General features: G+C 38.9%; 1 protein-coding gene across 1 annotated transcript; it reads right to left on the bottom strand.

The window, feature by feature from the left end:
- Nucleotides 1–3,313: 3,313 nt before the first annotated feature.
- Nucleotides 3,314–15,919, bottom strand: LOC136430540 (AP-5 complex subunit beta-1-like). The gene is made up of 28 exons (XM_066421249.1): nt 15,501–15,919; nt 14,910–14,975; nt 14,696–14,724; nt 14,488–14,566; nt 14,131–14,175; nt 13,881–14,015; nt 13,296–13,373; nt 13,083–13,141; nt 12,832–12,886; nt 12,654–12,707; nt 12,320–12,490; nt 11,966–12,040; nt 11,376–11,522; nt 10,667–10,805; nt 10,119–10,272; nt 9,877–9,966; nt 9,415–9,550; nt 8,472–8,607; nt 8,183–8,289; nt 7,979–8,051; nt 7,695–7,761; nt 7,197–7,264; nt 6,997–7,076; nt 6,654–6,738; nt 6,231–6,345; nt 5,586–5,759; nt 5,109–5,227; nt 3,314–4,417 (listed from the first exon to the last, which is right to left on the bottom strand). Exons 1-28 carry the CDS (start codon nt 15,630–15,632, stop codon nt 4,254–4,256), a joined length of 2,832 nt encoding a protein of 943 aa, XP_066277346.1. The 5' UTR covers nt 15,633–15,919; the 3' UTR covers nt 3,314–4,253.
- Nucleotides 15,920–17,436: the final 1,517 nt, after the last annotated feature.

Raw genomic sequence — 17,436 nt, 5'->3', positions numbered from 1 at the left:
AATTTATGTCACTGCTTTCTTGACGTAATCAAACTATGCTCCAGACTTTGATAATGAAAATACAGCACTTTCTACAATATTCACCGGCTGGCAAGTAACTTACTGTGGCGCTGAAATAAATGACATAAATAGATGACATGATTTTCAATATTGTTTTTCTGAACGAAAGTTAGCGTATTCCGGCATTTTCGCCCGTCGTCTTTCCTTTGGTATTGTTAGAATATAGTTTCATTATAGATGAATCTTTGTATCTGACGTAGACAAAATTTCCTGATTTAGTTTTAACGTGCAACTACTGCCGAAAATATTGCGACTTGTATACACTTGTACTTAAAACAATCATTTCTCTCTGTATCCACCATATGGCTATACCTTAAAATAGACTTTTCTTTGCCACACTAGCGTATGCGCATTGTTTTCTTTCTATGTGTTGTTTTCCTTTTAAATCATGATAAAGAAAAGTTCGAATTTGTTATATTTTCAGACCTGAATGAATGAAACACAAGGTTTTCTGTTCTTCCATATTTTGAAGAAGGGATCATCATTCTTCTCTGACCTTTTCCCAACTTCGTTTCCGAAAAACAAGGTGAAGAACTGCACAATCCTCCCAAATCGTCACAATACAGAAACATCAATTCCGCTCTCCTCTTCAGACGATATGGAGACGTATTGCGGCTCTAAAGTCTCAAATAAAAGCCAGACAGAATCCATTTGGACGTGCTTAAGGCACAATTAAGGGCTCTTCAGCCTGTTGTTATGTCTTTATTAGCAGTGATAAGGGTTTTAAGGGGTTCAAGTTAGGAGTGACTTGTACAGATGACCTGTCAATGCCGATCTTAAGGCTCGCGTCTTGTCTTAAAAACCTAATAAGAAATTCGTTTTCAGAACTTAGCTAGTATTGCATTGATTAACATGTTTACTATACATACTTCTGCGCGCCCAAACACATTAGCGAGTTCTACAAACACACTAAAACTTCACAGAGTGTCTATATATTATCATAAAAGAACTGCATAACATCGGCATACAATACCGAATCCCAATTACCATTAAGCTGTAATATAAACTCTAAAGTATCCTTGAGTAAGATTTCATTGCCAGTTTCAAGTATACAACAATTTACAACAACAGTACATGTCTCCTATACAAAGAACAATGGCGCCTAGTTTGATATACATTGCAGCACTTATGTCCGGTCATTTGGTGCGGTAGAAAATAGCCTGATTGGCCAATTCAAAAACAATAAACTTTATCGCAGTTTGGTTGCGTTTGAGGTAACCGATGCATGAAAGCTGCTAGGTCGGTTTATGATGACAATATCTGTTATAGAATATCGACTGTTTGATACAATTCTGAATTGATTTGTGAAAGTCAGACATTTGCAAGCTATATACGACGGTTACAAACGAGTGAACAAAACAAGACATACTTTTTGCAACGAAGAACCAAGCGAAAGTTCGATGTTTGGTACTTTTGTCAATGCTACTAGCTTGGGAGGAAATGTCTCAGCATTTCTAATGGTATTGGATTGAGAAATAAAGGAAAGAAAATTCAAATGTAGTACTAGTATGTACTGGGTTCTTTAACTTTGTCTTTTCTTTGCAAACTAAACCGACTACAGCATAGCAACAATTCAGGCAATAGACGATATGTAACGTTTGTGTAAAAAGAAACAAAAGATGAAAGTCATCAAATAATCGTTTACTTGTTCATTTTCTTCTACAATGTATCATCAATGTTGTGGATCATTCTATACATATCTCATGGTTGCTGTCAACCAGCATACGAATTATTGTGAAATTACAAGATCAGGTCTGTTTTGATCATCCAAATTTCGTTAAAACCGAGCTAATTTTCCCCACTTTTGTACCGACGACCCGCAACATGCACAGATGCGCGGTACTTGGTATCGAACTAACGTCAAAGCTGTGATTTATCAACCTTATTTTTCTGTGATAAAGGTATATCAATTATGCAATATGGCAAGGGCACCAGGCCGTTGACATGGCAACAAACATGTGTTGTTAAAACCCACACTCGCATTAAGACTGACGCGAGCCGCAGATTCGTTGACCTTGCATCCACCGATTGCAGCCCTCACAAGTCGTGCACGACAGATGTAGGCGTCTGCGTTTGTTTGTGGCGACTTCTCTCTCTCTCTTTTTACTCCACCCCAAACACAACAGGCAACAAATATTTGCCTGGGGTTTAGCGGGAGGAAGAAGTGGAGTACACTTGTAGATGAATAATTGTCCGGAGGTACGCGTGGCATGCCTGGACAACAGTCACCAGACCACTACACGGCTCCAGCGCGATGGAGTGATAGGGGAGCGCACCTGGGTTGATAGGTTAGGGACCCGCTAATTACCCTCTCATCCCCGGTAATTTAGCCATTACTGCGCCTCTTCTGCGGCTAATTAGCACGCTGTTCTGTCGCTTTTCGCGCCCGGCGCGCGTGCTGGGAGTGGTTGGGAGAGAAAGTGGTGGGGTGGAAGAAAGGAACACCTGTTAAGCGTGAGCTTGTATGGGATGGGACAAGCGTCACAACAGCCCCCCCCCCCGTCTGCATGACAAATTAACAGTGCGCGCCGCTTTAACTGCTGACGAAACAGACATCTATAATCTCCCCCTTAGTTTGTTAATAGCAGCAATTGGCTGAACATGGTGAATAAGTTGACAAAGAGATGCATACACTTTGTCGAATTTCTTCCATTTTCCATCAACGCAAGGAGTCTGCAGGGGGTGGACTAGCAGACAGCTACCAAAAAACAGATGAAAAAAAATACATAAAAACGTGAGAAAAACTGCCAATGATAACATCTTCTGACCTCCAAGCAGCTAGGAAAGCGTCACTATTTTGCTTATCTGCTTGGATATGAACGGGCCTCCTCTATAACATTACATTGAACACTTGCTCTGAATAAAATAAAACATTGCAACATTTATCAAGAATACATGGTGGTGGCACACTCAAGTCAATGGCTTATTTTCATGCTGCTACCAAAACAAAGGACCATATTTAGATACAAAGCAAGCAAAGCAAATTACATCAATATAAAACAAGAGATATGAAATAAACTAAGGTTTTCTAGTCCATTGAAATTGATAGGGTGAAGTTACTACGAAAGTGTTTTGATATCTGTCTAAAATGTTTGGATATAAAGTAAGATGTTTGCCATGGATAGAAGATCCTCTTGGAAGTAGATACAATAAAGTTAGATTATTGAGGTCTGTGACAAAACCTATCAGTTTTTTTTCTACCCAACAAGTTACCAACATCAATGATGATAAAAAAATATTGATAACAGATAGATAGATGGAGATCAATTTTATTAATAAATCGTATTACACAACAACAGTACAAGACACACTGTAAGGTAACCACTTTGTAGCAACAATGAAAGATTAATCATGCACCAAATGTGAGCGGGCCCTTAGACAAACGCAGGAGAAATCTTAGACGCATTTGTGTGGAAGTGGGAGGAAGAAGTTGTTCAGAGTGCAAACCCGCTAACAGCACAGCACACCTCTTCACCAGTAAGGTAAATGTCCTGGGTAAATACCCCAGCCTTCTTGGCTGTTGCTGGTACAATGTGTGGGCACAGGAACACACGGCCATCACTCCATTTGTTCAGCATACAAGGAAGACAAGGAAGGACCTCAATTAAGTCCATCGATTGGTGAAAACAAGTTTTTCAAAAAGGTTCTAATTGGTCCTAATGGTTTGTGCTGGTGTCTGTGTCAATATTCGGGAAGAGGGACAGTTTGAGGAAATATCAACAAGTGTCTATAAGTGCAAGGGCCCTTTTAACTACTGCGTAACGAATGAAGTTTGTAGTACCGTTTACCATCATTAGGTATGAAAATGTATATGACATTGAACATTGACTGGTAAGCAAGTATTCACAGAATATTCACTGTTTTGTCTTTTTGTTTAAGAAACAATCAAGGTATCAACAGCATTGTTACTACATTTTGTGGAGGGTAACATTTTAATTTATACATTCTCTTTCAAATCTTGGGACTGTCAAATTGCCTTCTTATGCATGGCAATGATAAGAGCTAATGAGAAATATTCACTATATAATGTCTTAAATCATAAAATTTATGAAAAAATTGTAAAATTCTGTCATACATAGTGTCACCATAGCATTAGGTGAAAAGTTTTAAAGAAATACACTTTTGAAAAAATGCTATTAAAGTTGTCACATATCAGCATAGTTGATTGACTGAATATCATAATCATCATAGTGTTAGGCACCAGATTTCTCCAGACCATGTAAATAACTATTGACAAGAGGGAGGATCCTCCAGTTGTCTGTTGCCATGGTGATAACAGCTGCAGAGTCCGTCGTCTTCACCTTCATGAGAAGATGGGTACGTGGGGGGAGGAGAATCCCTATCAGGTGTTCCTCATCTGGAAGAAAGTGAAAAAAGTGAAAGAGTTAAGTTCAAATGAACTCAATGAACAGTTTAGCTACTCTTCGACTGATCATGACAGAGAAGACATATGCTATGTACAGTATCTACAGGTTGTTATACTGGGAAAATTTCCCTTGCTCTATTCGACAGGTACAGTAAACAGCTGACGACCCCATAACGTCCTGTCAAAAAGACTGCAACCCTTTCCAGTAGCGTGCATGTAGGTTGAGCAATGCAGTTGGGATTCAAACTCATGACTTCTTTCTTGGTCCAGAGGCAGGGTCATTATTCACTGGACTACACATGTTACTTTAAAAGTAAGTGTAGTAAGATACTGACAATCACTGATAATTACTGCAAAGTCTGAAACATCAGTAGATATACTGACTTTAAAAGACTCTCATAAATTTGATATGCCCAGTATACTCAATCTACCCTAGTAAGTTTTTGTTGAGTCTTATGATTTTACATGCACTGATTTTAGTACCGTCTTTGTTGGCATTTTGATTACTTCTTTTGAATAATTCTCTTTCCTCCTTTTTCATATCTGAGTTTATCAAATTTTCTCCCAGAATATCACATCATTAAACTGGTGGAATGAGCACTACAGTTGTTAGACCAACTGTTGACCAAGAAAGAATCAACATAAAAATGAACTGTACAAGGACATGGAACACATATCCTACCTTCTTGTTTTACCAGAAAAGGGCCCAGCTCTCTTCTCAACATGCCATCCACAGCTTCTGAACCCACAGTTAGACAGCACACAGACTCTACACAACCATTCTCGGGTGCATTCTCCTGGCTAGACATATTGAAAATAAGAAAAATGTGTAAGATCAAGATTTTGTAGGTTATTGATATAATCTTTTATGCAATGGTAAACAGACAAACTATGGCCTTTAAGATTAAGAGCAATAAACCGTATATAACATACAGCTAGAAATGTTGACAACAAAAACACCCCTGCATTTCCAAAGAAAACTGCTAGGAAGCCCCAGGAAGTCAGTCACAAGTTATAAAAGAATTTAGAAAATACAACTTTGAGTGTAAGATGCCGTTAGGCTAATTCATCTGAATTCTTTATAGGGATCCAAATTTCGTTTCATTGGATAAGAGATTCACATGGCATGTGTACAGCAGCATTAGCACCTGCCACCTACCTATCTCCAGCTGCCTGCTGCTGCTGTAGGTGGATGTGTTCCCACAGCTGCTGAAACAGCTGCAGTTTCTGGCCACCTGGAACAGGCAGGGGCAGGAAAAGGTCTCGGAACACCAGCTGCAGGACTGGCAGGTGCCCTGCACATGTCTTGCCGTCTTCTGTGCTGAACTCGCAGCTGTATCAGGTGCAACAAACGAGGTGGAAACACATCATTCCAAGGCGTTGTTACTCCTTCGGAGGGACCCCTCCCCTGACAGAATCCAGTCTTTTCTAAGTCTAGCAGTTATGTTCTCTATAAATAACTAACAACACACTGTCAGCAAATCTTCTAAAAATGTCACATTCCACAAAAAATGTTGTTCTTCATGTTCAAAGATTTAGGTTCTGTCTTACATGTTAACCTGTTGCATGTGCAACAAGGCCATCAGAGATAGCAGACTTCATCCCCATATCCATACTGCTTTGCAACCCAAGTTCAAGTCCCACAGACAAAATTAGCAGCACCAAGGATGAATGGCAGTGCTGCATCATGTATACTGGTACTTAAAGAAACACATGTACACACAGACAGCAAGCCACACAGACAAGCAGAAAACAATACTCAACTCGTTTGGAATGAAGTAACAATCTATACTACCAATAGTACCTGATGATGAACTGTGTAGGTACTGGCTCCAGGGGTTGGAACGACAATGTAACAGTTTTATAGCCGTTTTCTGGTTTCACTGAGTCCTCTCTACTGATACAGGAGACATAGGTGTCTGTGCATAGAGAGAAGAATATATATGGTTGGTTAAGGATTTCAACTTGACATATCTGTGACTGGCATTCAGGCTGTGACAGAGACCCAATGAGTTTTCTGGTAAATGGATCAGAAACGCCTCCTAGTGTTACACATAGATACTGCATGTAAAGCATTACAGAAATTACATTACATTAATCATACTTGATTGCCATACAGCTGACAATTTACCATGAAGCAACAACAACAACAACATGAAATGCAAAATATGAACCAAAAAAAGTCTCTTATAAAAATGATGTTTCAAACAAATAGAAATAAACACACCTTTGACTTGAACATATTTGTTGTTTGTCTCTACATGTAACACCAGGGCATACAGCCTGATGTAGTCTGGGTCTGCTTCTGTGTCCTAAATAGAAAAATAAACAAACAAATAAACAACCAAACAAACAGTACATAAGATTTACTTTTTCTACTGTCAGTGCTACAATGTTTCCTTTTTTTCCTCAAACTTTTAAAAGTATTTTCTTGACTTAGTTCTTGCATATTTTCAAGGCCTTCCTCAGGTGCATTGCAAATCCTGAAAAAAGCATTTACCTCTCTACCAACATGTTCTTTACAACCAAAATATTCTTGTTATATTTGTCAGTGTTTAAATGGTACTCACAAAGTGAAGGTAGTACTTCATATGGATGGCAGGCTGGTATGTGGAGGCCTGTATTCTCCCAAGGTATGCTGACAACAAGTCTGTGGTGAGAAGAGCAGTATAACATTCAGAAATCAATTTCAACTTGATTACAGTAGGAAAGGACTGATGTGTATACTTGTTTGACAGATCATTGAACAAGAAAACTCTTAATAGCAAACCTTTTTCATGTATTAGCACTTCCTCTGCGCCCTCTAACTTCAACATAGTTGTGGGATCCTCAGGTACTCTACAATGAAAGAACACAAATGTTGAATGTAGAAGAAATCTTTTACAAGTTCTGAAAATCAGGTCAAAGTAGGTAAAGGCATGTTACAGTAGTAAAAGTTTATACCTGATTTTTGTCCAAAACAATGATACCAACATGATGAAATATTGTAAATGCATTTAAATTTGCGTGGTTTATATTTCGTGCTGAGGGGGAAATGGAGTGTTCGCAGTGGTTTTAAGTTCGCGGCAGTGCCATAGTCACATACTGCTACAGTATTGGAAAAAAATGTTTGCGGTGGTTTTAAGTTCACGGCAAAACCGTCACCGTGAAAACGGTGACCATAAAACCACCGCGAATATTTCTGCATTTACAGTTCATCCCAAGATGTAGTGAAAGCAGATTTGTTAAATATAGCGGTTTTGAATACATGTGAGTACTGTTTACTGACCTCGTGAGTTTGAGCAGAGGTTGTGTGATCTGTACAACAGGTGCAGCGGGTGGGAAGGTGCTGCCACCTGCAGGTGAGGGAAAATTCTCATGTATCAGATATTGAATACATATCAGATTGAAGAGTGGCCTTTAATTGTGGGTTACATAAACTTATATTGAGAACAATGATGCACAAGTATATATACTCAGGTGTAAGGATTACAGAAGTATTATCATATACATGTATAGCTGTCTCATGACTGGGTGAGCAATACCTGCACTAGATAAGGATAAACACATTACCTGTAACTAGTTTGGTAAGACTGGTGGCAGTATGGGCTCTGGTATCAGCTGACACGGCCAACAGACTTGATAACTATTTCAAAGGAAAAAACAAAACATATACTTGTCAGTACCAGCAAGTGTAAAGATCAAGTTCTAACTGAAAAGCTATGTAATGAGTTTCTGTGTCTTGATTTTTTTTCACAACGGTATATCAGTGCTCACCTTATCAAAGGACAGGTTAGTGAGAAGGGTATAGTACAGCCGTGCCTGGTCCCGAACATCAAGGTCATCATACAAGGTCAACATGGTGTACAGAACGTCCCCCATCTCTGTTAGAAAATTGAGACAATTTCAAAGTCAACACAGAAGTAGTCATTAATTTTTTGGAATCTTTAACTTTACTGGAATGTGTTTTTTTGGCAACACCTAAGGGGTGGACCAAAACATATCCTTTTGAATATTCATTCAATGTTTTTGCAAACTACACCTTTGATGGACCATTAATAATGACCTTTGAAATAATGTGTAGTGGGGTGGTTCCTCATGACGGCTGCACACACAGACAGGAGGGCGTGGCCGCGGTGCCAGCTGCCTTCCTCACACAGGGGCGTGATCTGCAGCAGGGTCAGGAGGTACAGAACTGAAGGCTGGGGAGGGGGGTGGCAACAGTAACACAGCAGTTAGAATACTTGATCCAATGGATACTCTATATCCAATGGACATTTTGTAAGACCGAGGATGGAGAATGACGCCTTTTTGTTAGCAACGCGGCTTTGCTATGGCGTTTAGCCTTGCACACCGGGTCACCTCTACACTTCTTTGACATGCAGAGGTTGAGCATACACCCGAAGCTCCCGGCTTTACATCACTATCTGAAATGACGAATGCAATCCCTTACAGAGTGTCCAAGCTGGGGCCAACCCAAGGATTGAACACCAGCTCACAGATCTGTGGAATTTGATCCTGATGGCCAAGCAGCAGGGTTGTGTTGTCGCTTATGCCATTCGAACATGCTCTAAAACTTAATCCAATGCATACTGAATTAGAATATGATCAGAAATCTTACAATATACTTCCTTTTTCCATACATGTGCAGAGTTTGATATATCTAGTTTAATTTTTTGCCTTTAGAAGCTTTCAAAGTCCTTCCTGTGTTTGTAATTTATTTTTAATGGTTGTATAATGTCTGTCCACATTCTTGTCAACAAATGTCCGATGCTATACATTCATCAAATGTTTACCAAAAAAATGAATATATCGTTGCAATGCCCTTAAACTTTTCTATCATGATCAACTAAAACTAAATGTAGGAAAAACGTCTGTTTAAAGGTATATGAGCATATCTTGATATTTTCAATCATCTAAAATACACCAGGGTACCCATGAACATAACATTAGTCATTTCTTATACTACATGATTTAATCGCTTGGTCTGAAAAAAAAAATCCTTGTACCTTAGGGTCTATCTGTGTCATAGAAGCGGCCTTTTCCAGTATCATCATGTAGTGCTCCAGGTCTGCTATGACATCCCTGGGGGATGACTTCACTGTGTGGTTGACAAGGGCACCTAATATCTCAACAGGCATGGGGCTGAAAACAGTAGCAAACACAATTCTTTAGTTCATGCTACCTTTAACATAGAAACGTTATAAAGAATTTGGGGTTAAGCTGCTGTAAGTAGTTTTCAAGACATTACATGACTGTATTCTTCATCATTGGATAGCTGTGTACTGCTCATTTCACTTTAGAATGTACTAGTAGGTCCTGCACTTTGTACAAAATAGTTTATCTTATTAGACTTATTGTTAATGTTAAGAATAGCGTTGAAAATTACCATGCATTGTATCTATTACATATGTTAGGCAATAAAGCTTGATTGATTATTTCATTTCTGTAATATGATATATTAGATGTACCTATCTGGTGTGAGCTCTTCCACACTGTCCAGCAGGTCAATGGTGTGTGCTACAAACTTGGGGTGGAACAGTACCACATCCAGTAGTAGTCTGGGGTTTATAATGAAGAAAAAGAAACATTTTGAATAGGTTATCATGGAGAAAATCAACATTATTATCTTGTCTGCAATACAAAAAAGTTGAAGTATCAAAACAGAGTTCTCAATTACGTATACCCTCTCCCCCCTTGTAAAAATACTTACCGTTGTATCTCGGCGGCCAGTGCAGGGCTATGGTGCTGTCTGTAATACTGGAACAGAGCCTGGAACAAGACTTGTGCAGATTGGCCCTCCACCCCCTGCTGTACCGACTTCTGCACACACACCAGGCTGTCAATCAACACCTGGAGGGAGGAGTCTGTGGAGAAACAACACACCAAACTGTCAATCAATACCTGGAGGGAGGAGTCTGTGGAGAAACGAACACACCTGGCTGTCAATCAACACCTGGAGGGATCCGGAGGAGCCTAGAGAAAATACAACTGACAATTCACACCTGAAGGAAGGAGTATAGTTTCCAGTTTCCAGGATATTAAAAAGATATCCACTTCTTGATGAATTTCGTCTTTGCAAGTCTTTCGGTTGCAAGTCTGTGTGGCCAAACAGTTTGATACTTCTAATGCTTAAAAAAATGTTAGGCACATTTTCATTTTACAATGTATACAATATACATGTACAATCGCTTTTCAATGACAGTACAGGTAACATAGGCACCAAGATGTGACAATAAGAAGCCTATTATTGTTCAATACCTGGTGGTGTGTTGGTGGCATAGTACAGACTGACGGCCCTGAGTTTGGTCACCATCTCTGTCATGTGGTCAAAGACCTGAGGAAACAGTTGACTGACCAGCGGTCCATAGAGCCTGGCAGGAATCACCTCTCCTGATGTCTGAGAACAATAAAAAACAAACATAAAAATAACAAACATGAAGAACTTGCAAGCCTAACCTGTTGTCAACGTGTAGTTACTTCAGGAGACTAAACTAACATGTGTACGAAGGCGGCTACAAGACATCCAATAGCACCTTTTCTTACATGTACTGTACATCAAATGTCTGACATAACATTCTGTATCCTAGATATCTATTGGTCAACTGACTTGACAACCCTTCAGAGTAAAGAGCAAAACATTTTCCAAGCATTCAGAAGTTGCAAGTACATGACATCCAAGTCATTTTATATCAAAAGCTTGTATACCTAATATCAACCCTAAGATATCTACATACATGTACTGCTAAGCAATTTGTTTAAAGGTATCTATCTGTACTATGCAGTTATACATTTTGTCAGGTGGTATAGCTGGATGGCAAATTTGAAGATTACATATTTCATAACAAGTAATATTATACTTAATCAATCTTTCATAGCCTTTTCAGTTTGGATTCTCCCAACCCAAAATTGAGAAAGTCCTAAGTTTGAAAATTCTTTCTGCAGACATTTCAGTTCTGTGTTTTTTTACCTGCTTGTCTGTGGTATAGTGTAGAATCCAGTGCCAACACAGTAACCTCTGCAGTACAGCCACACATGGGTGGTTGGCAAACGTCAGCAGTCTTCTCAGCAACAGGTCCTCATCCACATCGCTCAGTAGGTCTGGGCCAAACTGACTCTGATCAGTGAAGTCAATGGAGTACAATACAATGAGATTAGAAAGGTTTGAGTACATTTGAAATAGTCAGTTGGATTGCACAGTGTTGTACATCGTGTCATATAGTCATGTTGTGCACAGTGTCAAATTAGTATGGTATCTATTTATAAATATCAAGGGTAGTCCCTTCAATTAACTGAGTAACTGATTTCCAAGGTAGCCCTTATAGTATAGTGCAGCATACTATAATATAGTATAGTAACTCGAAAGCTTGAGCACTGAAAAACAATTGTTTACTTGTATGCTTGTGAACATTCCTTCAAAAGTAAAATCGTACAAGAAAACATAGAAAGGATGTGTAATTTTGATGAAACAAAACATAAAATTCATATGAAAATACCTCTGTCTCTGACAGTCTCTACTAACAGTTAAGTAGATTATAAAAAGTTTGATGCTTTCCAAACCTTTAGTTGCAGGACAGTGTGTAACAATCCTATGTCAGTTGTAGCTACATGGTTCAGGAACTGGGACTTGAAAGTCTGAAACAATAAATAACAAGCAAATCTTTTAAAAAAAGCTACCCTTGATCATTTCAAAGTGGGCCGTTTACATAATCAATCTGGTTGCTTTGAGTTAATTTTGTACTTTGTATCTTCTAAAAAGGATTACATGATGACATAACAAGACTGAGTTGTAATATTGAGAGCATAATAACTTTTCAACAATTTGAATCTGATATAAAAAATCTCTATCAAAACTTCATAACGACACAACAACACTAAAAAGTCTTTGTTTCAAAATAGTCATTTCTAACTTACAGAAGCTGATAGATCTGGAGACATGTCCACACAGCTGATGAGCTGTCTCAGCACAAATGCCTTTCCTGCAGAAGTCAGTAGGGGGAGATGCTCCACAACCACTGAGATCACACTCTTCAGCTCTTTGCTCTCCAATCCTTTCGTATCAGCACCGGATGTCTCGTCTCTTTCCTTAGTAATATTTGATATACATAAATAACATTAAATGTTAACTGAAATCCCTCATATCTACTTTTGAAAAATAGAGATGTAATTGCAGAAAATAACAAGATGCATGTATAATCTAAAAAGAAAGCTTCGAAGACATACTGCATTCAGAGAAAAGCTAGCTCACCCTTTGTAGCAGAGGGAATGTGTTGCTGTCTACCTTGTCTGGTAGACATATAGGCTGTAAGGTAATGAAAACAAATTAATCCAAAGAACACATGGACAAATCCCAAGAACATTGCAATAAAGTGTGCACAGTTAAAAGAATACATTGTTTTTAGAATTTCACATTGCATCTTTTTTACCTTAAATGGTTCTACTCTCCCTGCCAAGAGCTCTGATAATTGAGTCTTTTCAGTCCTGGAAGAGAACAAGATTTAACAATTATGGTGCTGAACAATTGCAATAGCCTAGTACTAGTACTAGTAGTGGGTAGAGCGTTTGCTCCCCATTCGGGAGGTTACAGGTTCAAACCCTGGCAGGGTCATACCCTGGACGACTTAAAGGTTTTACTGAATTTTAGAGCAAACACACAAATTGAGGTTTGATAACTTACACTTCTGTTTCCTGCATAATGCTCTGCATGGCATTCTTCAGAACAGACACAAACAGCATCTGTAGGGAAAAGGTAGTAATAATATAAGTAAGAACTGGCAGATTCTAAAGATGAAAGATAAAAAATTATCAACTTGTGCAACTTGATCAGCTAATTACAAGAAGGTATGCCACTGAAATGATCATAATTGTCATAATGCTATTTTGTTCTCACCATATAGCTCTGCCCCACATAAGTGTTCTCAGTTTGACACATGGCGTAGAGGTGGCCAACTTTCCGCATAAGGACACCCTGAAAAATATGTATACGTATTGTGTCTCAAATCACAGGGACTGATATCCTTAATCAGAGAAAAAGAAAATGAGCAAGATGTTTAGTATTAGAAAGATCAGAAAAGTCAAATTGCAAATTCACTCTCAAACATTAGTCATTACATCAAACCAAGGAGGTTGATCAAACATTACATCATTGTAATCAATACAAATGAATCTTGAATTTGAATTTGTTACAAGCACAAGAAAAAATGTATACACATATCTTGCTAGAGGGTATCATGAACAAACAAGATTGCTGTATCTGCAGAAGCATAAACAATATAGATAGGTTTGGATGTAGATACCACTCTTCTTGGTGGAAATCAAAATCCAAGTGGAAATAAGATGGTGCCAACATGCAACATAAAGTCAAAACCCATCATGTGTGTGGCCCAAGGGCTATTGAAATGGAGATGGTCGCTGCCCTATAGACCATTGAAGGTTTCTACAGACTTATCATGAATGAAAGTTAATGAGGACTTACAGGATAAGACATCTCCATCTCTCGCAGACACTCGCAGGCCACGCCCCTCAGGACCTGGTCAGGCCCACTGTTGACCTTACTGACCACTTCCAGTAGGGTGTTGAGAAACTCTCCCACCAACTGGGGCTGCTTCACCTTGTGGCAAAGAAGAAAACTGCAGCTACATTTGTGTCCAAACCACTGCAAAAAGGGTAAAGTGTCATGGACTGGAATGATGCAAAAATTGAATCTTTCATTCTGGTCTACTTACCAGTTGATCTCTTGCAATCAGCATTGTTGTTATAGCCACAAGAACCTGAAAAACAAACATTAGCAAGAATGACCATTGATATAACAATTACAAGACAGTTAACTAAAATGCACCTCAAGCTGGCATGGGAAATGCAAACGTATGGTAAAGGTATCTCTAGTTTTATGTTTAATCCTGTTCCTAGAAAATTAGAGAGAATATCAACTAACATGCCTTCTTTAGACTTACAGGATAACATCATGCATATGGTAGCCCACAGGAATTTCAAAATGTCTTTTGGCTCGCTTAGCAAAGTATTTCAAAGCCTGGATAGTACAGTTATCCCTAGGAGTCTTCTGTGGACTAAGGCAAACTAACCTGTCCTTTAAAGAATCCTGCAGTGTCCACAGCAGCTTGTTGGAAGATCCCAGTAAGCGATCCGACTGTCTGCTCTACACTGTAGTAGGGAACAAGGGGTAGGACTGTGTTTCAATAGAATGATAGAAAAATAAACATTTGTTGGGAGAAATGAAACTTAGTTTGACTTGGGCAAAAAAATCTGAGAAAATGGTATCAAAGGTCTCACCTTGTGTTGGTGTTTAACAACACTCCACACTGAAAAAAGAAATTGATACAACAGATGAGGAATATTGTTAAAGTTGTTTGTAGATCTGTAGAAACATTACATGTATACCAGTTGCATAATCATTTGTGTGCAAATACAAGTGAAGTTGCTGTTTTGTATGAACTTGAATTGATGTGGAAACTAGTCATCTAATGGTAATTGCTCTGGTACAAACCTTTTCCTGAAGCAGTCCCAGTAACTGCACCTTCATGGTATTTGACAACTCATCCGAGTACAGTGCCTGAAAACACACAAAGAAAGAGTTACATAGATCAAATGGCTCAAGACCAGCTCAGTCTTTCCAAATAAGGCAGAGGCTATTGACAGGATGTTCCTTTGATCATCTTGTTACTGACTCCTCATGATCATGTCAAGACGAGTCCTGAGAATGATCCTGTAATTAGTGTAAAATGGGCACCTAGAATCATAAAGAAAAAAAAAAGATTGCCAAAACTCTGGCTTTTCACTTACCAGAGCAGAGGATCATTCTACCCCTGGAGCCATTGTACTGATGCTTTGATTGGATGTTAACAGAGTCAAATCCATGCCCGTGCTTCCTATCAATAAAACTTTTCTGCACTATTGACAGAATGTTCACGTCATTCCAATAATAGGACATTGGAGCCTGAAATATAACTTTACTTATTTTGCAAGAAAAGTCGAAAATCATATGACTTTGCACCTCATGGTGAACCGAAGCTCTGAAAGGGTTTCTGTGTGCAATTTGTACCTTGAACCTTAAAAGTGTTACGATGTCCAAACTCACCTGAAGCACATCCAACACAAACCCTTCCTCGTCCATTCTCTTCCCTACAAGGTAAGCCGTTGGGTTGGCGCGGAAAGTGTCCATCTCACGCAGCCACTGCTCGCCTTGCGCAGTGATACCGATTCCTGCCATCTCTTAACAACAGTCGTCCGGACGGACGGACGTTTAGAAAAAAGGGGGAGGGGGCGGGTCCAACTTTACGTAAATTCGCAGCCTCTCATTGCTTAACGTACAATGAAACATATCTATACATATGACACATTTGAAGAAGAGTTGTTTGTTAATAGGTTCGTATGATATCTAGGGGCCAGCAAAGAAAACATGCCTCAAACCAAAGCAAATAATAGCTGCGACGGCTAAAATCCGCCAGTGGGTCGCCATGTTTGAAGGTCAGAGGTCGTTGGGCCGGTCCATTTGTATGAAACAGGAATCTTGGTTTACCTCCTTGGTTGAGGTTGTCTTTTTGCATTGAACCAAAATACATCAAACGATCTTTTGAAAGATTTGATGAAATAATGTAATAATACGTTGCTTATAAAGAAAATATAAACCATTATACCAATTCATAGCGCTATCTTTTTCCTGGACTTGGGGATTTTACAAAGTCTTCAGTTTCAAAACATTCGGACCAGGTTCAAGCAGATGTTTGGATGGATGTTTTTTCCTGGACTGTCGGAGAGAACGGCTCGGGTCAGAAGCTTTACGATTTTTAATGGAGATAATGATAGGCATGACATGTTACAGTAGGTATGGCACACAAGAAACCAAACAGACACAGATAAAGAAGAAGAAAACGCTGTCACTGGGATATCATCATAGGAAATTTTACACTGTTAACTTTATGTCTTGTAAACTGCAATTGTCATGTTGACCACACAAGAGAGCAAAGAAAATGCCAAAATGACCTGCTTTAGTTTTATATTTAACGTTAGCCATCAGCAACAGATTTCAATAAGTAGATATGAACTGTATCAATGAAGGACTAAAAGATCTGAATATGATATTGTAATTCCTGATTCTTTCATTATCTCCATGAAAAATGGAGATATAGTTTTGGGTGTGTCTGTCTGTGTGTGTGTCTGTGTGTCTGTGTGTATGTGTGTTTGTGTTTCCGCACTACTGTCGACAGCATAACTCCAGAACCTCTGGATGGATTACAATGATATTTGGTATGTGGGCGGGTGTTGTGAAGCCGACATTCAAGGTAGATTTGGGGCCCCCTGGTATGTGACCTTGGTACTGCAGCAGAACTTCAGTTTTTGTATCTTTTGACCTGGACGTGCTGTGGTCTTGATTTTTGGGTGGCAGATAGCTTGTGATGTAATAAAGAAGTGGTGTAGGTTTGGGCTCCCTAGCAGCTTGCTCTGAAACTGCAGTGGCGTTATTGTGAAAATCTTCTAGGGAGAATAACTGAACAAAGGCACGACGGGTTTCCATGATATTTAGTATGCAGGTAGCTTAGACCGAGATGTACACAGTGATGTGCAAATTATGCTAATTGACACTTAAGTTGCATAACTAATGAGGAAAATCTATATTTGCAGTGTTTTCCATTATAAGACTCAAATACATGTAACATATGTAGTTTATGGCATGTGGAGCATCAGCAGATACCAATTATGCAAATAAATTCATAATTTGCATAATTAATGCAAAAGTGCCATAATTCATCCAAGTGGAAAATGATATGACTGACAATGTTGCATCATGCCTAAGTTGGATAAAGGTGTTAATGACCAAGTATATATTATGTAAATGTGTAAGTCATTTGCATAAACAAAATAGTTCATGGAGATATGAGGTCGCGGAACTCTTGTTGTACTTTATGTTTACTGTGTTCACTGTATACCATTAACTTATCATTACCATGAACTACTTATCATTTGCTGATTTTTGTGTGTGTGCACTTGCAGACACATCAGTGAAAATATATGTC

The sequence above is a fragment of the Branchiostoma lanceolatum genome, chromosome 3 (assembly GCF_035083965.1).
Source record: "Branchiostoma lanceolatum isolate klBraLanc5 chromosome 3, klBraLanc5.hap2, whole genome shotgun sequence".
Taxonomy (NCBI): Eukaryota; Metazoa; Chordata; class Leptocardii; order Amphioxiformes; family Branchiostomatidae; genus Branchiostoma; species Branchiostoma lanceolatum.
This window is presented reverse-complemented; position numbering and strand designations above follow the sequence as displayed.

Bases quoted from the DNA above. Each gene is read 5' to 3' on its own strand.
- LOC136430540 (XM_066421249.1), bottom strand. From the start codon at position 15,632: ATGGCAGGAATCGGTATCACTGCGCAAGGCGAGCAGTGGCTGCGTGAG. The intron at 14,016-14,130 runs GTAAGTAGACCA...CTTTGCCACAAG, and splicing joins TGATTGCAAGAGATCAACTG to GTGAAGCAGCCCCAGTTGGT. The intron at 9,967-10,118 runs GTAAGTATTTTT...TATAAACCCCAG, and splicing joins CTGGCCGCCGAGATACAACG to ACTACTACTGGATGTGGTAC.